Source organism: Alligator mississippiensis, chromosome 10 (genome assembly GCF_030867095.1).
Source record: "Alligator mississippiensis isolate rAllMis1 chromosome 10, rAllMis1, whole genome shotgun sequence".
Taxonomy (NCBI): domain Eukaryota; kingdom Metazoa; phylum Chordata; order Crocodylia; family Alligatoridae; genus Alligator; species Alligator mississippiensis.
The window spans coordinates 21,813,811-21,837,802 of NC_081833.1; the positions used below are offsets into that span (position 1 = coordinate 21,813,811).

The 23,992-nt window shown below is 44.2% G+C and overlaps 1 protein-coding gene across 3 annotated transcripts in view; it reads right to left on the reverse strand.

Annotated features, from left to right (window-relative positions):
• Positions 1-20,901, reverse strand: part of CCDC60 (coiled-coil domain containing 60) — a 150,194-nt gene extending 129,293 nt beyond the window's left edge. Inside the window, exon 1 of one of the 3 annotated variants that reach the window (XM_019493766.2) lies at positions 20,344-20,901. In XM_019493766.2, coding sequence (XP_019349311.1) covers positions 20,344-20,649 — 306 coding nt within the window. In that variant the 5' untranslated portion in view covers positions 20,650-20,901. The remainder of the gene's footprint in view (positions 1-20,343) is intronic. The other 2 variants (XM_014593638.3, XM_014593639.3) reach the window with 2 other exon arrangements.
• Between the last annotated feature and the right edge of the window lie 3,091 nt (positions 20,902-23,992).

Below are 23,992 nucleotides of genomic sequence, written 5' to 3' on the forward strand. Positions count from 1 at the left end.
CTGCTTCTCTTGAGCGGCCCCTTCAGGCCATCAGGCTTGCCTACTTTCACTCTGGGCAATCCCCTTGCAGTCCTTCAGGTGCCTCCTGCAGCCTACTCTATGGGTGACAGTCCTTGTGCCTAACACTAGGCCAACTCTAGCCACCAACCCCTCACCAGGCACTAGGCTCTTTCTGCCCCCTTCTTGGGACTACTCTCTGTCCCCTCACTGGGGTTAACTTTATGCCCCGCTTTTTGGGGATTGGGGTCTTACAACCCCAGGGACACAGGCCTCAGGTGTGCCTAGCCCCATTGTTCATTCTATAACCACTGGGTAGTGGGGCTGGGGTTATAAGGTGCCCCTACCCACCTTTCACAGGGGAGGCAATTGACCTGACATTTCTGGAGAGCTGCCCCACCACAGGCAGCCCCACCAAGCCATCCTTCCCCAGCACAGTGCAGTTTCAAGTCATACCCAGGACCAGGAGCTTCCCACCATCCCCATAGCTCCTGCCATTACCTCCAAGGTATTCCTGAGTAGCCACTCAGCTGGGTGATGCCTTCCCGATTGCCAGCAGCAGACTGCTGGCTCAGCCCTGAGTGCCTGAACTAAATGGAGTCTGCTCAGCTCTCTCCTCCAATCACATGGCCCTTACTGGGTCATGTGACCGCCTCATCAGGGCTGCCCTGCTGTCACTCATAGCCCTTAAAGTGACTGGCAACAAAGGTACTCTGTCATACTGAGCTTATATGTCCCCAGGGCCCTGCCTCCTTCCACTCATCTGACCACCTGCAGGTGCTGTCCAATTACCCCATTAGGCTGTTGCTCAGGCAACCTTTAGCTGTGGAGCTTTGCCTAGCCTGCAGGGCTCCCCGGCCAGGCTGCTTCAGCCCTTAAAGGAACATCTTAGTGCCCTGCTACACAGCCTTTGATTAAATTCAATATTGGGAGACATCATTTATTAAACCTGATGTGTTCTCTCAACATTTTTGTATCTTTGTATCCCTCCCTTGGGTAATTTCATTAAACACTGTAACACCATGGATCCTCAGTTGCTTAGTTAGGTCAACCATACAATCCCTTTGTTCTACCATACAGGGTTCCTGTCACAGTGGGGTAAGGCACAGAGCAGTGAGTGACATGCCCACATGCAACTTGGTGGTCAGTGGAGGTCCAGGAGTAAAACAGAGGTTGCTCAGGTCTCAATCCCATGCTCTGTCAGTGAGGCCACACTGCTTCTCCATCTCAAGCTTGAATGTGTCACATACAGCTAGACAAACAGTCTCTCCCTACAGCATAGCGAGGAGCCAAAATTGAGATGGTTTACTTCCAACCTCTGCTTTCAGAGGACCTATGGTATCCAGCAGATGCCTGAGAGAAGCTTTGCATAGAAGCATCTTACATTCAAAAGTATTACTCTAGAAATGAAGTACATCAGTAAGTCAATTTATCTTGTTCCTTTGGAAGCTGGAGCTGCCAACATATTATGGTGAGGAACACAAAAGAAAATAATTTAATATATCTTTAACAAAAAATCTACCATTCTAGTACTGCATTATCTTCTGTGCTACTGATATTATTTGCCACTACCAACTCTGAGTATTAATAAATGTCATATTTATTTGACTAGAAGATGATCCCGATTATAAGACAACCCCCCCAATAATTAAACTCTATATATGGAAAATATATACATTTGTTATAACTTTCCACATATAGAATTTAATTATTGGAGGTTTGCCTTGAATTTGTCCCCTCCCACTTCTACATCAGGGAAATAAATCTGGGAGGCCAGATAGCCCTTTGCTCCCTCCTTCCCCGCAATCTACACAGGCTATATGCTAAATTCCCTCATTTTCAAAATGTTGCCTCATCAACATCCTCTACCCATGACATAGCAAGAGTGTTTTAAAACACACATTACATGAAATTCAACATTAGTTGCTCATAAACGTTGTGTGATTTAGACCAGGGGTCCCCAAACTGTGGTACATGTACCTTTGGGGGTACCCAAGACATATCTTGGGGGTACGTGAAAGAAATTATGTAATGGCAGATTTAATTTTAATTATAATAATAATTGGCACTTAATGTGTTAAAATATAAAACGTATGCTGTTAGAGGTATGCAGGCAGCTGGTAAACCTGGAAGGCAGTACACAATAAGAAAAATTTGGGCAATTTTTTATTTAGACAAACAAGAATTGTAGAAATAGCACTAACACGTCAGCTATTTAACTACTGAAACTGTTCATTCTCATTTGCTTATTAATAAATTAAAATGATTATACTGAGACTTTAGCAGCACTGGACTCCACATGCACAGAAATATATAAATAAAGGGTACATTTTTTTCTGATGCAATAGCTTTAAAATTATTTACCTTATAGAACCAGGAACAAAAGTATAGACTATGTATCACATTAGCTCAAAACCCAAAGGGTTTATGATTTCCCATACTGTTCCCTGGGCTGGACCCCACCAGAGTCAACAGCATTTCAAGCCATGGTGAGTCACAACATTGCATGCAGTTCACCCAGAATCCCTCTGTCACCTTCTCTCAGCCTGGAGCATATGTTTATCTTTATGGCAAGGGCTGCCAGAATCTGGAATGGGCTTCCAAGGGAGGTGGTGCTCTCCCCTACATTGGGGTCTTCAAGAGGAGATTGGACAAGCACCTGGCTGGGGTCATATGACCCCAGTGCTCTTTCCTACCCAAGACAAGGGGTTGGACTCAATGATCTATTGAGGTTCCTTCTGACCCTAACATGGGGGCCGAGTATAGCCGGAATGGGGCCGCACCAATGGAGTGGAATTAGGCACAAACGCGTACTGGTTGAATTGAAAAGAACATTACTTACAAACTGGCGTACAGGGACTTGCGTCAATGCACACAGTGTAGGCACGCTCCGTACAGGTTACAAACAAAAGAAAGAAACCGGGTGGCACACCGATGTTTTCCAAGCATGCAGGGTGCGGGGTACGTCGGGATGGTCGGCCACGGGGAGTGGTTGGTGGTTGATCAGGCCTCCAATTTTGCTCCAAGGTACACGAGGAACTCGTTCCCAACGTCCACACGGAGTTCTCCGACTTGGGCGGAAACTACCCAAGCTTTTATATGGCTAGTGAGCCAATTGCTAGCCACCGGGTATGAATAATTTACAATGAGCGAATCGGTAGCATGCATCCAAACAGTGCAGCTGCTAGTTTTGGCGGGAGCTGATCACTGCACCAAGGCTTTTCCCGCCGTAGCGAGGAATCCCTTGCACCGAGTACTTGCATCGTGCTAAGAATTCTGCTGTGTCGAGGCATTTTTAATTACTAAGTACAGACACCTAACATGTATGAAACTATGATCAGTGTGGCCCCGCTCTCCACGTTGACCCCACAACTCAGCACTGCTCAGTATGGGTGTATAAACCACAAAGCTCCCACAAAGGATCCATATGCTAATTAGCTACCACTCATGACTGGAACTGGGAGTTCTTGTCACAAATCCTGGAATACTCCAAAAATATATATGCAGATGAGGTGCAGGGCAATCTGGTCCAGTTTCGCCTCATGGAAGGTGGAGTCACACTAATTATAAATGCCAGGCCAAGAGAGGGCATGGCAGAGGGATTCTGAGTGAACTGTATGCAATGTTGTGGCTTACCGTGACTTGAAAAAAAGTCATCAGTGAAGACGACTGCATTTAATCGGCACTTGTATATGTATTGTTCAGATGGGTTATACTAACTAGCCTACCTTCTTGGTCATTTGGTTAAGACCAAGCAAGACTGTGGGCATCCTTGAGTTCCAATGCTTCTAAGCCTCGGGCTTGCATGTAGGATGCCTGCCATGGATTTTTGAGAGTATCTTAAGCCCTAGACTGATAACAGGGAACATAGCTCTGCTAAGTCAAATTTTAGAACTTGACATATTGGGCTTCACCCAATAGAATTCAAAACTGATTTGGCTTTGAGTAAGATATTTAGTAAAATAATATTTGCCCAATGTGGGTCATGGGCCATGTGTTTTATAGTCATGCTCAGTGTTGGCTCCATTTAATCAATTTCATAGCTGGTTCCCACTGCTAAGCACATGCTGCTTTTGGCTTGCTTGAGATTTGGCTTGGCTGGCCTGCTTTTTGAGATTTTCCTGTATGCAATCATAAGCCAAGGGGCTTTTTTCCCCATGCCAACTGTGGGGGAAATTTGTCCTATATTTGAGTAAATATGGTAAGTAACTTGTACAAATCAATTATAGGTTGGATAACAGGAGTGATATAAAACAATCTCTTCTCCAGTCCCTATTAACTGAATTTGTAGTGGACATGACTTAATGAAACACGGTGATACAATTAAGAGAATCATAAGAAACAGCCTGCTGGTATTGTGGGTCAAGTACGACTGGGTGAAACTCAGCTGTTTACAGAAAGCATGAAAACATTTTTGTGCAGTGATTTTCTTTGAGATAGTGTTGAAGTGATGTTGCAGCTGTGATGGTCCACAAATTACAAGAGACAAGGGTTTTTGTGGGTGATATCTTATTGGACCAACCATGAAGTAGGGCCAATAACAGATCACCTACAAAAGTCCTTGCTTCTCATTTCTTTGAAACAGTTCTTCAGGTTCTTTCACCCCTGAGTTTTCCTTTTAGTTTCAATTTTGAATCTATAATCTTTCCTGGGAGTCAGATGAAGCAGCAGAGTTTCATCTCATTTCATTGGAAAACCATGTGAAACTTAACATGATTTGATACAAAGAAATTAAGCCGGCGCAGAGCGCACTAAAGGTGCTCTGCACAACCTCTGTGATGATCATGTTTTGAGCTTTAAATTTAAAGTAAAACATAAACCCCAGGCAAATTTTGTGCTATTTGGTATTGATGTAAACTTATTAAACAGTCCAGGTTCAGAGACTTGCTTTGATTAAGAAAATGCTTTCCTTATATATGCTAGAAACATCAAAGAACGGGTATGAACACCAGTTATTTCCCCATAGTTCCTATTCTTTCCTATAAGTTATAGGACTTAATTCTTCCAACTCTGGAAGCAAATGTCACTCTAGCAGCCAATGGCTGGCCAGCAGAGGAGGTAGTTCTGGTAAAACACAGAACAGGCTGTTCTTGCCACGTATCCTGAAGCGTTGTTTTATGCTCTGCTTAGGAGAAACACTAAATCTGTTAAAAATCTAATGTTTTGAAAATTCACCGCAAAGTGTCACCTTTGTAATGCACTTCTTTCCTGCCTCAGGCACGATATTCCAGATCAATTCCCAAACCTAGGTGAGCAATGCAATTCGCTATAATGACAATTCAAGCTGTAATCACACAAGTGTAATGCACCATGACCGTACCAGCAGTCTGACATTTGGCAAGTTTACTAAGACTTTAATAACAATGTATTATTACATTTGATATGCTTCCCTTAATTCATTATGGAAGCAGCCTTTAGGAATAGAAATTGAACTTTTGAAACTGATTAGATTGTTTTGAATTTAATAGCATGGAGATTGTGTGGACCCTACTGGTTAGCTGGTGTTCCAGAGATATGTCAAACAATTTGCTGATCATAAACCCTTTATTTTTATGGAGCATCTCTTATTCTCAAGTTAAGCTCAAGTAGATGGACCACCTAAAATCTAGTATTTATATTCAAAAGTCAATCAACCATTCTTAAAGAAAGATTGCACTTTGTTATAACAACATAATTTCTGAGCACACTACTTGCTTCTGTTCTGTCTATACCCCGGTTTAACATTTAAACTTTTTAACTGTTAGATAACCTCTTTGAAGGTTTACATCTAAAAGACAAATCCATTTCATCTGGAGAAATAAATGAGAGTTGGGAAACTGGGAAATCCTAAATTATAACTCTAGTTTGCTATGGGAAAGATGCATCACTTTTTTATTCAGTTTCTCCCTATGTAAACTGGTGATAACATTTTCTCACCTATTTCCCTAGATTGTATGAATTAATTGATGCTGAGCAATGTGAATAGGGAAAGTATTAAGTGTCACGATTAATAATAAAGCCAGCTACTTCACCATTAAGAGGTTGATACTCCTCTTCTAGAATGACTGCAGAGGATGACTACTAAGAATTTATATTGCGTACATGCACATGAACAATGCACACCACAGTTGCAAGATTAATCAAACTTACATAGAATGAAAAATAAAACTCAAACCTCATTTCAAAAGTACAGGTCTCCATCTTTTGAGCTAAATAATCCATTTAATGTCAGTGTTGTTATTCTCTTTTAAGGTTGTTGTGACACTTGTACATAACAAAAACTGACTTTACCTTTTGTCCTTTAAAAACAATGTAGAAGATACGTACAAATAAAGGATGTTAGCAGAAAATTATTTAGGTTACCTAATCAAGCACTCAGCAATCAGGAAATGCCAGGTTTATGAATACGTTCACAAGTTTAATTCTGTTCCTTTGTGCACGGATATTACAATACACTCTTTAATTATATGATTATGCATTGCTATATTTTCTCGCATACCACATTCCTCAAACAAGACATACACCTTTTTTGTGGAAGGCAGAGACAGAGCCTAAACTTCATCTCTTTCACCCTCCATTTCCTGCTCAGGAAAAAGCTAGAGGTTTAACCCTTTCACAGCTAAACTGTCAGCAGCTCTTGGTTGCTCAACCAAAAGCTAGAACTTTAACTTCTGCTGAAGGCTGGACTCATAGTTTCATAGTAGCTAGGGTCAAGAGGGACCTGAACAGATCATCAGGTCTGCCTTATGACTCGATGTTGAAAAGAGCAAGAGTCTTCAGAGTTGTGAAACAGGAGAAGAGAGACCAAAAATAGCTAATAGCTAGCAAAATTGGTGAAGAAAGGCTAGCATGATTAGTGGAACATAAAGACCATTAAAAAAGGGACACGGTCATTAGCACCTGTGGAGTGAAGTGCAATTAACAGAAACTCAGATAGATATAATATTAAGTTATGAAGTCAGTTGACTCCATTAGCACTGCATGCGTAGAAATGCCACTGCTGTTGCTAGGCAGCTGGTTTTAAACTTTGGGAAAGTTTAAGCAGGAATCAAAGCAGGGTATAACTATACCCCTGCACCTTCACCCGGCTTCCCTGCCCAATCTGCTCTTCCTTCCATATGGCTGCTGAATGGAAGAGAAGGAAAAGAAGCAGAAGCTTCTTGCATCTTACAGCATCTCTGAGCTTTTATTCTGGTCAGAAAATCAACTTCCCCACCTAAGACATGTCCTCCAATTTTGGAATGTTAATTTTTGGGGAAAAGGTGATTGTAGAATGTGAGTAAGCATGGTATTTCTTTCCAAGACCTCTTCCTATATAGTGCACAAGCTGGATGCATGAGGAACTAAATTAAGACAAGCAGGGAACCTAACTCTTGCATTTCTTAATCTTCAGTTGTTTGACTTTAAAATGTAAATACATGTAATTTAATATAGACTTTATATGTAATAAGGGGGGATGCATCTAAATCAGTAAATCCAAACAGTAATACAGTTTTAAAAAAGTTTAGAGAATCTGATCTGATGTAGTATATATGTTGAGGGTGCCAGAAAGAGATGTTACAATGTAGTCTCATCTGTAAATTAAAAAAATTACATTTAAACTGAACTTATTTTTCCCACGAGCAGAGACATAATTAGCTATGTTAGTCTGAAATCAAATGGAAGGTAGCACAGATTTCCAACCTTATAGACTAACCAAAATAGATACATATATAGTAGGGCTGTGTGAAGCTCTGGTTGCTGATTCGATTTGGAGGAGATTCAGCCAAATCTCCGAATCTGAATTGAATCTGGAGACCCATTAATTTCTCCGAATCAAATCAGAAGCCTCCAAATCAATTTGGAGAGATTCGATGATTCGGCCAGAGACACAGCATTGTATGTTTTTTCTACATACCTCAAGGTACCAGGCGTGGCTTGTGAATGCTGAGGGGGTGGGGCAGATGGAGCGTCCCATAGGAGCACGTGGGGAGTACCTGCATGCTTGGAGGTAGACCGAGCATTTCTGGTCCACTTCCAGGTCTGCTGTGGAGTGCACAGGGAACCCCTCCCCCCCCCCGACTTGGCAACTGGTGTCTCCTGGGTCTGGGGGGGCACCCAGGGTTCCCCTGTGGCTGATCGCTGAGCTACAGGAGTGTAGGGGGTCCCCCATGCGCTCGGTGGCAGACCTGGAAGTGAACCGGAAGTATTTCACATGGGACACTCCATCTGCCCCAACATCTCAGCGTTCAGAAGCTGTGCCTGGTACCTTGAGGTACATATAAAGACATAAAGCTGTGTCTATGGCCAAATTGTTGATTCTCTGAATCAGAATTGAATCTTCAGATTCAGATTCAACCGAATCAAATTGGGACAGTGAACTGAATCAGAGAATCAAGTCACTGTCCCCAAATTGGGCCGAATCCAAATCCGAACCAAATACTGCCCGCTTTGCACACTCCTAATATATAGCACAAATTTTGGCCAGTTTTAAAGGTATAAATCTACCTGGCCTTCTACTTATTTTTACCCATGAAGTCAAATACTCTCGTCCCATCCTGTCATTGCTGACAATATCACTATCTTTTCTATCACCTAAACACAGTCTTAATATTCCTTTTGACTCCTTTCTAGCCCTTCACTCCAAAATCTCCAAAATCTGTGTCCCTCTCTCAAGCTCTACAATCAAATTATTCACAGTCTTCCTTTCTACCACTTCCATTACATACCTGGAGAAGATATGCCTCCACACTTTTATTAAACATTTAATGAATAGCAACACCTTACATACAACAACTTAGCACCACTACAGTAATAAACAAAGTTAAGCTTAAGTAGGGTGTGTAAAATGGGTGGATGATGGTGATGAAGGATTGTATTTGGCATTGGACACACAGTTGAATCACACTAACAATCCATTTTCAAGCATTGTAATGTTTGTGCTTGTCAGTTTTTGGTCAGATAAAATGTCATTATGTCATTTTCATTGGCCACATCAATGGTCACCAACAGGTCGATCTTGATTGACCAGTGGATCCTGGAGCCTCTTGAAGTCGATCCTAGGCTGGGGGGGGCTGAGCACATGTGTGCATGCATGCTCACCTCCCCCAGCCCAGCAGGTGGGGGAGGGAAGGGGCAGCGGCCCGGGGGGCACGTGCAGTCAGGCTCGGGGCACAAAGCCCAGCTCACAGTGGCAGCTGGCTCTGCTGCATACAGATCAGGGGGACACATGCCCCCCTCAAAAGTGGGGCAGTACCAGCAGCTGCAGCAGCTCTGAGGTAGGGAGTGAGGCAGAGGTAGGGGCAGGCCCTGCACAGCCAGCGCAAGGTGTGGGACGTGGGGAGGGGGGACACACAACTCGGGAGGGCACTGGGGAAAGCGTTCCTCTGGATCTGCTGACAGGGTGGGGGCGAGGCGGGTTGCCAGCTGGAGCCGGGATGGTGCTGGCCCTTCTTGGCCAGGCTGCAGTGGTGGTGCTGGGAGTGAGCACATGGGTGCCAACCACGTCCAGTGCCAGCACCGCCCACCCCAAGCACAAGCACGGGTCAGGCTTGCTGAGAACAGCTTGGCACAGTCTTCCAGCTTGCAGCTGCAGCCCACCCTCCCCCATGCCCATCAACCCCCAGGTCCTTGTGGGCGGGGGGGGTGGGGAGGAGGGGAGCAGACTGCACTGGGCTGTTCTCACAGGGCCTGGCCCATGCTGGTGCTGGGAGGGGCAGTTGGGAGGGGGGGCTATACCCCCCGGCCTCACTGTCAGTGTCACTGCTGCAGCCTGGCCAGGAAGAGCCAGTGCCACCTTGCCCTGCTAGCAGATCCGGGGGCACGCACCCCTCCATGCCTTCCAGGGCTGCGTGCTCCCCCTCCCCACGCCCCCCTCCCCGATGAGCTGCTTACAGCTCCATCCCAAGCTGCACTCTGGGTGTTCAGGGCCTGCCTCTGCCCTGTTCCCTACCTCCCCGCCATTCAGGGGGTGCAGATTGAGGCCCCAGTGGTGAGGGAGGGAGTGGGGCTAGGGTTGGGGCCTTGATCTGCCCTGTTCCCCCCCACAGCCATTTCCCCTCTGCTCTCCCCATTCCCCTAGCCACAGACTTACCTGCTTGGGGGGGAGGGGTGGGGGGCATAGATGTTTGGTTCCTTTTTAAATTACCAAAGTGATCTCTGACCTGAAAAGCTTGGAGACCACTGGGCTACACAGTGGCTTTTGAACACATGCAGTTTTAACTTTGAGAAGAATTGTGAGTACAATTTATGGAAGTGGTGTTGAACTCATTTGGAGCCCGGGGTGGGATCCAGATTGTGAGGCTCCTTGAAGGTCCAATCCATCCCAGGGGCAGGGGGGGAGGGGAGGGGGCAGCTGCCATGGTCACTGCAGCAGTAGGTCTGGCAGTGCTGGGAATCCAGCAGTAGCAATGGGTCTGGAAATGAGGGTCCACCAGAGGGTCCATGGAAGCGTTCTGGGGGTGGTGGCACCAGTGAGCTTTTCACCACCATTGGCCATAGCCCACAGGGCCAAAGGGCCCAATGGCAGGCCACGCTCAGCAACTTCAACTGTCCTGCTAGACTAGGTAGAGTGGCTCCATGGGCTGGCTTCAGCCCACAAGCCATATGACTGACATGCCTGCTTTATGGTAATACAACACAGCAACAAAAGCACAAATATTTCAGCAAGTCAGACTCCATCCATAGAGGTCAGTGCCATTCATATACAATAGTTAGTAAAAATTCTTAATTCCTTGCTGCTGTATGTGATCTTGGTAAATAGAGGAAGTGTTAATGGGGCACACTAGCTTTCATGATTAAAAGCAAACCTACAATGTCACCTCAGATGAGGAGCGTGCATGGATTTTGTCTTCTCTGCTGATTATCATGTCAAGGGTTCACTCATAAAAGTTATCAGTGGAGGTTATGAAGCTTGTAGGAAAAGTTATTGGACTAACTGCCACAGTTATGTTCTTCCATCACTGAACAGACGAGTTATTTTTCTATGTTCTTTTAGAGAAAATATAACATTTATCTGATTAATGCCAAAAGAAAAAAATTGAACAGTTTAAATTTTACACACCAAAAATAAAAAGGGAACAAGCAGAGGTTAGCCAGAGCAAAGACAAACTATCTGAAAAATCCTGCTATGTTAATTAAGCACAGAAGTCTCCATGGAAACCCAAGTTGGGCATACTTATATACCCATTTTAATTATATGGAAAGCTCTGCAAAGGAAGCCGTGTGCACTGAAGGTATTAAAGTATTTCAAACATTTCTTGATGTATATCCAGCAGGTCTCTCAGGGGCATAAGATGATGTACCCTTTCATTTACATTGTAAGCAGTAAAATCTCTCTTATGACGTGACACTATGAACTCTAAAATTGTAATCATAGTGTAATTGTGCTTGCAACTGCTCTTTTGTTTTACATTATGTGCAACTAATCTCTCATATGTTTTGGTGATAGTTAGGTGATCAAGTGCACTTATCAATCCACTGATAGTCTTTTCTGTATCTTCTACTTTTCTCACCTATTCTGGAGGAGTCCTAACATTCCAAATTTCTGAGTTCCTGTAAGCAGCTGTCATTTTAGAAAGCAAAAATCACCATAAAACTATACACCACAGAAATCATTTCTACTTTCCTTAGAAATTTCCCTTAAAAGTTACCTTGTAGTCAAAGACTGTGTACATACACATTCAAATAATGTGGGAGAATTCTCCCAGGTTTGTTCTCCTGGTAGAGTGACTTACCCAGAGCCATATGTACAGATATTTAAATGATGAGGTCCTGGAGAGTGGAGAGTTTACATTGCTGACAGGGGGAGGCACTTGTATACATACCTCAGCATGCTCTGCAGGCTTCCTTAGTCTGCCTGGCAACAGACGGCAGCAGTGCACAGTAGGGCAGCCCTGACTGGCTGACCCAGACTGCCCATGATCAGCCTAGGTTTCCGTACAGCACAATGTGGGGATTGCTAAGGGGGCATGTGCTAGAGCAACAGAGTCCAGCGAGCAACACACTGTCTTCCTTGGGGGGAGGCCTGCCCCTGAGAGACCTGCCCCTGAGAGACCTGCTGGATATACATCAAGAAATGTTTGAAATACTTTAATACCTTCAGTGCACACTGCTTCCTTTGCGGAGATTTCCATATAATTAAAATGGGTATATAAGTATGGGGAGAGGGGGATGCTAAAGGTCTATGTTCTCTTCTGAGTCAAGCCGCCGCATTCACTGGAGTGAGTGCCATGCTTTGCATTTGGATCTTAATATAAGTAGACGCATGGGCCAATTCTTTTCCTTTGATTTATTAATCTATTTTAAAAAATCCATTCACTTTTCCAGGAGAAACTCTCCTGGGACTGATTTAATCCCTGTTGTTCCCAGGTTGTTTTTTTTCCTGGAGTAGCCATTTTTACCCTAGAAGAAATGTCTGAATATCTGTACACTTGTGGATTCTCTTGGAAAGCAGCAACTCTCCCACAAGAAACTGAATGTCTGTATAAGGCCAAAGTGATTGTTATTAGTTCTGTACCAGTGTCAGGTTTAAGCCCCATCAGGTCTAGCAATGGGAGCTTTTGCATTATATAAACAGAAATCACCCTTTTCTCATGTAAATGGCCTTTGGATTTGACTCCAGTCTGTATATGGTGCATACAATGCAGTTTCAACTCTGTAGGCATTTTGAGGTATCTGAATAATGTTACAGCATCTCGATTCTTAGGCAATTGTTCCTTCAAAACACCCAAGGGCATACAGGAGCAATATTGGGTAAAGAAAAAAGTTAAAGGTGCGTACAGCAAAGTAACTCTGGAGCAGCCATTCACAGGAGTACTGTACTCCACAAATTATTCATCTTATAACTGTGGATCTAGAGTAGTACTACATGAAGAAGCATGAGCCAAATGAAGCTTCTCAAGCATATGTTGAATTAATCCTTACAGAAAAAAATGCTTCTGTTAATACATTCATTCTTAAAGTTCTTACTCTCATGTCATGTTAACCTGCAAACACTCTTGTCCACTCCTGCCAGGCCCTGTCTGGATGCTGAGGAGGGCCCATTTTTCCAGCTAATAATCTGCTCAAATACACGGCCAAGCATTCAGAATGATTTCAATTACCCTTTCCATCAATACTTTGCTACTTGTGAGCAGTGGTTTCCAAAACTTGTATCATTATGCATTTCCTTTTCTCTCTCTCTATCCTATATAGAGGTCATGTTCCCATGTGTTAATATATTTACATTATAGAAACATGTTTCAGAAAATATTTAGGAATACTTTATTGGTATATTGTAGGTTTTCACCCATAAAGCCAGCTGCCTTATTAATAATTTTGGAAGATGGTAAGAAAAACATATTTATCTTCCTTCATTTTTGTTGGAGAATTTCAGTCAATATGACATTTCAACCACCTGTACTTAACACCACGAATGCCATCAATTCCTATAGCTTTCAGTCAGTTATAGGTGCTTACCATTAATAGGAGACCTCAGCACATTGCAGGTAGGTCACCTATGTTATAAAGTGCTGCATGAGAGACAGGAGAGTAAAGAAGAATCTGTCTGAAGCTTCATTCACTGGAGTGAGTGCTGTGTTTTGCATTTGGATCTTAATATAAGTAGACACATGGGCCAATTCTTTTCCTTTGATTTATTAACCTATTTTTAAAAATCCATTTTTTAAACCCATCTGTAAAAATATAGATTTTTAAAATTATGAGTTTGTATCTAAACAGTACAACTGAACAATTTAACCAGGGTGCCATGGCATCCTGGGGTGCCTTGAGATTCTTTCAAAGGTTCTGTGAGATGCCATCGAATGTCAGCACTCTTAGGTGTGGAAACATGATTCACAAGATAAACCAAGAGATTTTAAACAGGAATCCATACTGTTAAAAGCTTTCTGACCTTTTGTGGTCTTTCCAAGCTCTTTGCAACAGAAGAATTGCTCTATTATTTATCTATAGTAAAAAAAATGAGTGAAAACTTACAGCTGGCATTTTCTAACAGGTGCCTCAAGACTCCTGAGGGGTGCCCTAGACTGAACAAGGGATGCTTTGAGTCTAAACAGGTTCAGAACCACTGGGCTAGGCCATAATACCTTCTAGGTATTGGACAGAGGTGTGGCGAGGTACTTCGTTTGACTACTTATTTCACAAAGTGCTTGATTTCATAGATTTCATAGACATTAGGGCTGGAAGGGACCTCGGAAGATCATCGAGTCCAGCCCCCCTCCCAAAGGGCAGGACATCAGCTGGGGTCATAGGATCCCAGCAAGATAAGCATCCAGTTTGCTCTTGAAGGTGTTCAATGTAGGCGCTTGAACCACCTCCGGTGGCAGGCTGTTCCAGACCTTGGGGGCTCGGACAGTAAAGAAATTCTTCCTTATGTCCAGCCTGAAACGGTCTTGTAGTAGTTTATGACCATTCAACCTAGTCGTCATCCCTTGGGGCGCTCTGGTGAACAAACGTTCCCCCAGATACTAGTGGTCACCCCTGATAAACTTATAGGTGGCCATCAGATCACCCCTGAGCCTGTGCTTTTCCAGGCTAAAGAGCCCCAGGGCTCTCAGCCTGTCATTGTAGGGTCTGCTTCCCTGACCTCTGATCATGCGCGTGGCTCTTCTCTGGACTCTCTCAAGCTTCTCCACATCCTTTTTGAATTGTGGAGCCCAAAACTGGACGCAGTACTCCAGCTGCGGCCTCACTAAGGCCGAGTACAAGGGGAGAATGACGTCCCGGGATTTGCTTGAGAAGCATCTATGGATGCAAGCCAGCGTTTTGGTTGCTTTACTAGCCGCAGCATCGCATTGCAGGCTCATGTTCATCTTGTGGTCAGTGATGACCCCCAAGTCTCTTTCTTCCATAGTGCTAGCCAACATAGCACTGCCGAGCCTATAAGGATGCTACGGGTTTTTCTTCCCAAGGTGGAGAACCTTGCATTTATTGGCATTGAACACCATCAGATTCTCTTCCGCCCAGTTGCTGAGCCTGTCCAGGTCAGCCTGGATCACCCGCCTGTCTTCTGGTGTGGATGCTTTGCCCCAAAGTTTGGTGTCATCGGCGAACTTGGCCAGTCCGCTTCTGACTCCAGTGTCCACATCATTAATGAAGATGTTGAACAGTATGGGTCCAAGGACAGAGCCTTGGGGGACCCCACTGGTCACAGGACACCATGATGAGTGACTTCCATCAATTACTACCCTCTGGGTCCGACCACGGAGCCAATTTTCCAGCCAGTGTATCGTGGAGGACCCAAGGCGACAATTGGCCAGTTTCTCCAAGAGGTGATCATGGGAAACCAGATCAAAGGCTTTTTTGAAGTCAAGATATATGGCATCAATCTCCTCTCCCTTGTCCAGGTGATAGGTCACCTGGTCATAGAAGGAAATGAGATTGGTCGAGCAATACCTACCCGCAACAAACCCATGCTGGCTATCCCTTAAGATGTTGGCGTCGGCCAGTCCATTAAGGATGGCCTCTTTAATAAACTTTTCTAAGATCTTCCCTGGGATAGAAGTCAAGCTAATGGGCCTATAGTTAGCCGGATCCACTTTCCTCCCTTTCTTGAAGATAGGCACCACATTGGCCTTCTTCCAGTCTTCAGGCACTGCACCAGAGCGCCAAGAATTTTCAAAGATCCGTGCTAGAGGCTGGGCTACCCTGGGGTGAAGATTGTCAGGGCCGGCTGACTTGAAGGTATCCAGCTTCTCAAGATGTTCCTTCACGAAGTCAACATTAATGGAGGGCAGGGGATCACCCTCACCTGGACTTCCCTGTCCCGTAGCGGGCATGGGCGTCCCATGGGACTGATGAAAGACCGACGCAAAGTACCTATTTAATAGGTTGGCGTTTTCCTGGGCGTCAGTTGTCAGTTGCCCCATGTGGTTCAGCAGGGGTCCAAAGTTGCCCCTGCTTTTCCTCCGGCTCCCCACACATCTGAAAAAGGACTTTTTATTGTCCTTGATACTCAAAGCTAGTTGGAGTTCAGTTGCAGCCTTGGCTTTCCTAGTATGCTTCTTACAGGACCGGACCAGTGCTGAATAATCCTCTTTGGAGGTGACTCCCATCCTCCATCCTTTGTAGGTCTTTCTTTTTAGCCTCAGGAGGTCTGCTAGGTCCCTGGCGAGCCAGGGGGGCTGCTGTGCCCTCTTGCTGCCTTTCCTCCGAGATGGAATAGACTTAGTTTGTGCATTGAGGATCGCTCCCTTGAGGAGCAACCACTCTTCTTGAGCTCCCCTCTCCCTGCGGTCATGGTCCCTTAGGGCCTCACTGACAAGCCTCCTGAGCTTGTCAAAGTTGGCTTTCCTGAAGTCAATGACTTCCGTGTTGCTGACTGACTTGCCAGCTTTTCAGCGGATGGTGAAGGTGATCAGCTCGTGGCATTAGTAAGTGTTCTCCCCAAGCGTGCTGGATCTACTAGTGCTAACTGGAAGAATAAGAGCCACTTGCCTTGCCTCAACAGCTCTCTTCAGCAGGGTAGTTGAATTATGATTGCCCTTTGAAAGTGTGGACTAAAAGGAAAAAGCTCCTTGCGTTACCTCTTTGCCTTAGCCTATCTATGCTGGAACGGCTGTAATTTGTCCTTAAACTTCAGTCTGGAATAGAATATTTTTGCAATAGAAGTTTTAGTCCTTTTTAGTTCTCTAAAAATGAGGATTCATATTGAAAACCTTGACAGATCTTTAACTACAGCGATGTGAATAATGCCAGGGTAATTTCTAGCCAACACAATTGCTGTTTTCTTCTCCAGTTTTAGTTTAAAACATTTCATTGCTGATGCTGTTATCAATCTTATCTAGTGACCTATTTACCTAAAAGCACACAATTACAGAACAGACTCTTATCACAAGTACAGAGCAACTGGGACATTAATGATACAGAGCATTTTGTAGAATTGGATTGTTTAGGGCTTGGTCAAAAAGGCCACCTGCTTTTATGTAAAAAGTCAACAAGCCACCCCAGAGGTTTTGCAAATGAATTTGTCACAGCAATTATGGAAAAAGAAACTATATGAACATGATAAAGGTGACTAATATCACCATGCACTGTTACACCAAGGAATCAGAAAAAGACCTTTAACACACTGCTCTGAACACTTAGGAAATCAAAAACGCGGTCTGCAAAGTAACATTCTTTGACTTACAATGAATCAGTGTCGTCTGCATAGTGTGTGCCCGACCTTTGAGAGAGAGAAAAAAAAAAGAAACTCAACCCAAATCAAGTAACTTTCAATTATATGTAATGGATGCTTAAAGGGTTGACTTTTAGCATTTAGGTACAGACTCACTGTGGGTAAAATGCAGGATGGTACATGCCAAGGGGAGTCATGCAAAGAATTTTAAAAAGCTAGGGCACCAGGTAGGAGAGAAGCAACTCAATCCTGCTGTTTTGTATGGCATGAATGGCCTGCTTAGCTGCATCAAGATATTGCTAGAGTGGACAGGGGCAAAAAACTGAGAACAAAAGTAAAAAAAAAAAAAATCAGTGTAGTAAACACTGTTGAAGACACTGATGGCGCTGGTTGAAGGATGAGAAGAGGAGCGTACTGACATACTAGGAAATTTCAACTTCTGCAGATAGAAACACCATTGCAAAGTGAGCCACCCAACTGTCCTCAGATAATAGACACTTTATTGGCCTGAGGAAAAGCAGGCTTCCTCAGGTCATCTTATCACAAATAAAAGTGACCTGAGGAAGTACAGTTGATGCCTGACACCTTGTCCAACAACTCTTCCAACAATACAATTAATTGAATAAAAAGATATCATGAAAAAAAATCCTTGCCTCTCACACAAATACGAAACATTTTGAACCTCTTCTGTCACTGTTACTGGTTGCAGCACAGAAGTGTTGGTTTCAAAGGATTGCAGTGGGATGGAATTCCTTTGTCTGACCGGCTGGCATTGCTTTCTGTTCTCATTGCAAGATAGATGCTGTGTTCCAATTACTTACATCACCACAGCAGATCTTCCAAAATACAACAGTCAGGCATTCAAATACTGATTGTTAATTTCCAGTGATAACAGATTTACTTAATAACAACACAGAAATAAGCAATAAAGATACAGCTTTTGGGGGGCCTATTTGTTGGCTAATATCATATGCTTATTATCACCAGGCACTTAAATAATACTCTAAATGTGTAATTAGCTAATGATCATTATACTCATGTTCACATCTTCCTATGTAATCATGTCCTAATAGGTTCTCAATCATTTTTTAGTTCTTTTTGGGAGATTTTCCATTTAAGAAAGAGTGTTTGTCAACAGATGCTAATTTACAGAAGAACTCCAGCCCAGGTCTAATTCAACTCACAGAGGGCTCTAATCTTCTGACTATTCTGTTTAGACTTCACTATTACTCAGTATTGCTATTCTTCATAGGCTAATCAAAGGCTAACTTTTGGAAGGCCCGTATTGCAAATGTAGTCAAAAAGATTATATTTTTCACTTCTAGAATTCTACAGTTTACTCACCCAGTGGTTGAAATGGTAAGGTATAGTACTCTGAATATATAGTGAATCATAAAAATATTCCAGCGTAGTGCTATGGTAAGGTAGGTTTGGTCTTTTAAAGTAAAATCATATTTTATTACATAAATTTGGTTGAGATTTACAAAGCTGACTAGGGGGTTTAGCCACACAAATCCCACAATAATAAAAGAGTTGGGCAGTTAATTCCCCCATGAGCTTAGAAAATCTCCAACTTAAGTTACAGTCATACACTGTATTTTTAATACAGACCTGACCCAGATCAAGCTCATTTTTGCAGAAAGTATACATTTTTAACCTGCTAATTTGACTTAAATCTCAAATACCAGTATTCAAACTCAATTTCAATATCTCCCTTTATAATGCCCATATCCTGTGCAAAATTTCCACTGACTTCCACATTGTAATGGAAAGATCAACCTTTAAAGGTATTTGTAGGTTCAGAAGAAAGGGTTTTCAGAGGTCAAAGATGATGGCTATATTGGTAGTACACCCATGTACCCATAGAACCATACCTTTGACCTAATAGGGGAAGATGATCACATGTCAGAAAGTTAGAAAAATAATGCATGGGAACCAGTGCCTGTTTGAAAGCTTTAAACAGTGAATGGAAGTCTTTATATCTCTGAAAGTTCATCCAACATACATTCACTGCAGAGAATTAAGCAGCGAATAGTCAGAATCTCCTCTGCAGTGGGTGATTAGTCTCTCCTCTGTTTTCCTCCCTTCTACCACACCACTACTGATTTCCATGGCAGATGCAAACAACTGCCTCCTGGGTACCACTTTAGAAAGTACAGCTCAGTTGAAATCAAGGCCCGCATTACAGTTACTGGGGTGCAGAAGTAGAAGAGTATTCAGGCTTATTCACACAACAGGTGGAGTTACTTCCCTTGGATGAGAGCATGAACATAAGGGAGACAAATTTTCTGGCATGAGGCAGCAATCCTAAAGCTAACAAACAGGATTTTATAATTTCATCTCAGGTGCAACCAAGCAAACTAATTTTTTTGTCATTAAATCAGACAGTAATGAAGACCCATGGTAGAGCTCTACCCACTTACACAATATCTAACAGCAAGGGGACTATGATGAAGTAATACTTAAATGGGTATTAAATGTAACAGCAGATCCAGTTAACAATAGTTGACTTTGTGAACTCCAATACACTTACAGTTCATAACATGAAATAACTTTAACTGATACAAGGGCTTTCACACCACCCTCTTTGATAATGTTTTTCACTCTTTGACCCATCACCTTGTTTCCAATTCTGAGATGTCCCTTTTACACTCAGTTCCTAACCCACTGCCTATTCTATAGATCAGGGGTATCAAATGTATGGACTGCAGCCCAGATCCAGCCCAAAGGATGGGCAGAGTGAGTCTGACACTATAAACCCATCATTTCTTTGATGACTCCTGTTCTCTGTGCAACCACTTTTTTCTCACTCTTATATATTGCCTCTTCTGTTTGTTTCCTTTCCTTCCTTTTTCAGGGGTGATCTGATTACCCATCCCACAAAAGAGTGCATTCCCCCTTCTCTAAGTTTCACTCTCATTTGTCTAATTCCTCCGCTCTGTTAAAACAGTAAGTACTAAAACTTTCAACTCTAAATACCTCTCTTCTCGGTTCTCAATCTGCAACACAAAAGGTCAGAGCGCTACGTTTGGCTTCGTTTGTACAGATGTTCCGCGCTGCCATTATTCATTCTATCACATCGGAATTATCGATTCATCGGCCAGCGCGGCGCCTTGCTGCAGACTCCCTTCTTGTTCCTTAAACAGAAATTGACTGTTCTTTTCTATGGGAATGCATCTCCGCAATTTAATTACAGTACGATGCTCTTCTCGCGTCTACTGAAAACCAAAAATGGGAAATAACGGAAAACAGAGCGGGAGAGGAAAGCCTACCTGAGGGAGCTGTCCCAAGTAGTAGAGGGTGAGTTTCTTTGGTTCTAGGTAGAGCATTTCCCCGAGCTCCTGGTAGGGTTTCCAGCTGGGGGTCCAGTAGCCTTGCCGAGTGAGCTGCTGGTGCCGTCGGTGGTAGTTCTCCCAGAACACGTCCTCCCGCCTGGGCTCCCAGCGCCGGTACGCGGTGCTGCTCCTGGCCCGCACCTTTACGCCTTTCTGCGTGGGATTGGGCAGCGGCTTGATGAGCACGAAATAGCGAGGGTCCAGCGTCTTCGTGTTCCCAGGCATCCTGCCCCTGCTGCTCATCGGCTCCTCGCCCTCTCCCTAACGCTGCAGGCGGGTCGGGGCCCCTCAGCGCCACAACAGGGGGCTGCGGCCTGGCCCCTGGGCTGAACCCAACACAGGAGCCTGCCTCTGCGCAGCACTGCCAAGGGCACGGGTCAGGCCTGGACCAGGCTGTGCGGCCCAGGGTGCCCCTGGCACGGGCCTGCACCAGCTCGCGCCTGCATGTGTACAGGCCTGGGCAGGGGGGCCGCGCCGGGCCGGGCCGCTCCGCTCCCCTCCCCTCCCGCCGCCGCCGCGTCCTGCGTTGCCCGGCAACCCGCCCCGCCCCGCCCCGCCCCGCCCCGCGCCGCGCCCGAGTGGTGTGGGGCGGCGGCGGCGGCGGCGGCGGCTGCCCGCGGGCCGGCCGGGGAGGTTGCTGGGCCCCAGCCGCAGGCCCGCGGGACACGTCCAAGCCGCCGCGTTTGAGAGAGCTTGACTTGGGCCCTTGGGGCGATGATCTGTTCATCTCCCCAGGACGGGGGGAAAGGCGGAGGGACCGGTGCAGAGCGGTGTTTGTCGGGTTGCTTCTGCGCCCGTCGGCTCCCGTTTTACAGACGGGAAAGCTGAGGCCCAGGCAGGTGGAGCCGCTTGCTGGAAGTGACACCAGGCCTGATCTTGCTCCCGCTGAAGACAGGAAGCCTCTTGATTTTGCTAGCGTAAGGCCCGGCTACAATTGCCAGCAGAGCAAGATTATTACTCGAGTCTCTTGCCTCCCAAGCTCTGCTTCAACCGCTATGCCAGCGGTTCCCCATCTGTGGTACGGGCAGGGCCGTCCCCAGGGCACGGCGAATCGGGGCGACTGCCCCGGGCCCGTGGAGCTGGGTGGAGCGGCCGCAGGGTCTGGTGCTGGTGGCTCCCCCTGTTTCTCGGGAGAAGCACGGAGACTCCCCCTCCTCGGGCGCGGGGGAGACCCCAGACCATGCCCTGCTTTTGAGGGGGGTCCCACAGGCCCTGCCCGGTGTTAAGGGGGCCCCGCACAGGCTGATTTGCCCTGGACCCCAAAACCCACTAGGGTCGGCTTTGGGTACAGGTACCACCAGTGGTACGCAGGCAACCTGTCAGTGGTACGGGTTAACAGATCTATTATAATAACTGTATATGACAAAAATTTGCGGGTGGTATTTAAGGTTGTATCATTTTAAATTGGTGGTGCGCAATCTGTCAGACTTTGGGAACCGCTGCACTAGACAATGCCTTGATAAACAGCTTGGTGCCCTCACTACATTTCCAGTAAAACATTTCAAACATCACTCAGATCATGGCAAACAGGGTATAAATGTCGGCAAACAAAAATTCAAAATGAATGCCCTGCTGTATCTTTTCTGCTCTACAATACAAGCAATACCAGCAGGAAGACCTGGGTATCTGAAGTATATGGCTTCCACCAAGAAAGTTGTATCTCATCAAAAATGCTCCAAAACATTTACATTCTCTTAAGAAAAAAGAAAACCTCTTAAAGGATTTTATTAATAAGTACATCATTCATTTTCCAAACCCAGCCTCAAATATTGAAAAAATACAGCACTCCCATTTATTGTCTTTTCATTTAAATGTTCTGTCAGGAAAAAAAAAAAAGATTCAGTAGCTAGGATACAAAACTATTTTGCCAAAGGCCAAGATGCAGTGATCTTCCCTAGTACAGCTTTAAATCATTTACCAAACTTTCCTTGCTAGAGATCTAAATCTATAAAACAGAAGTAGATAAATACAAAAACAAACTCTTCCATATTCTTCCCCCATCACCCAGACTGCATCCCAAAATTGCTGCCTCTTTCTGTAACAATATTTCTGGGACCTGACCTTTTCTAACGCACAGCAAGCAAGGGACTGTTTACAAGCTATTCAGGCCTGAAGCCTAGAGGTCTGGAAAGGAACAGCAGTTGTCCTACTTTTCCAGGTGTGGATTTATTTTCCCAATGGCATTTAAATTCAACTGTGAGCATCTAAAGGCATTGCTTTGCATTCTGCTTGTTTGGTTGTAGATGACTGTGCCGCATTTCTGGTTTTTCCTTTTTCATTTTCTTTGATTGTTGTATTCCCAATTGTCACTTGCTCTAATATATTTGGTTCTACACTGGCACAAATATAAATTAAAATGTCCTTGCCAGTAGCAGACCTACGAGTCAAATCTAAGGCTAAGAACTAGAAGCAGTATGAAACCGACTTCCAAGCTTTGCCGCTTCCTAAATGATTCTGAAAAGTGGGAGACTTGTTAATTTCATTGGGTTGCTGTTTGCAGAGCTGTAACAGCAGGCTACACATTCGAGCTGTCAGTCTGCAGGGTTCTTTAAGATGAACCAGCACTGAGGATGCTTGGTTTGCTGATGGAAGTGTACATTTACATCCAGAAAGTTTTTCCCCCTTTTTCTTTGTTTTTGTTTCTTTAAAGAAAGGTTGAATGCTGCCAAAATTGACAGCTTAAACTCCCATATTTTCAAGAAAAAAAGCTTACTATTCTGCATTAGTAAGAGGGTGAGAGGGTTTTCTAAAACTTGATCTACTTTATATAAAATATGGAACAGAAGTATCGGAAATATTTTTCCCTACCAATTTAATTACATAGAGCTTAAAAACAGACTCACTCATCCAAAGAGGAATATCCTTTACCTTGCAATATATTAGCCAACAGCATGGATTGTCAGAATTTGGTAAACCATGATAATGCAGTCAGAATTTGTTTCTTGAGATGCGTGCATGTGTATATGAAGCATGTCCCATACTAAAAATCTCTATGAAATAGCTCATTTCCATGATTTTCTTAATACAAATTGCAACATCTCATTTACCAGAAGACTTTTATTCTGGGGATTTGACAGAAATGCCTGATCAACCAGCGTCATGCAAAAAAATTGGATTTTTAGAGCAGCCTTAATGTCTAAAAATTTGATTTTACATAAATACAATGATCCCTGTCCTTGAGAAATTGAAGCTTGATTGGTCTTAGTGATTTGTTTGCATTAGAACAAATCTCATATTTCATAAATCTGAACAGTGAAGCAAGGAAATATTCCAGAGTTCAACATCTAGCTCTGGCAATGTTTTCTCTAGTAGCTGAGGGAGTATGTTATGTGCATTTCAAATAGCACTTAAACATCTATTATTTACTTGTTATTTTAATTTTTTTAATTAACACTGCTAATGTACCATTGACCAAAGGATTTATTTTGACTTCAACAGGAAGTCTACCCATCCAGTGCTCTGAATATGTATTTTGTGGTACAACGTATACATCTGCATCAGACTTTCTACAGAAACTTAAAAACATATACCACCTTCTCAGCAACACACTCCTAGCCACCATGGACGTCACCAGCCTATATACCAA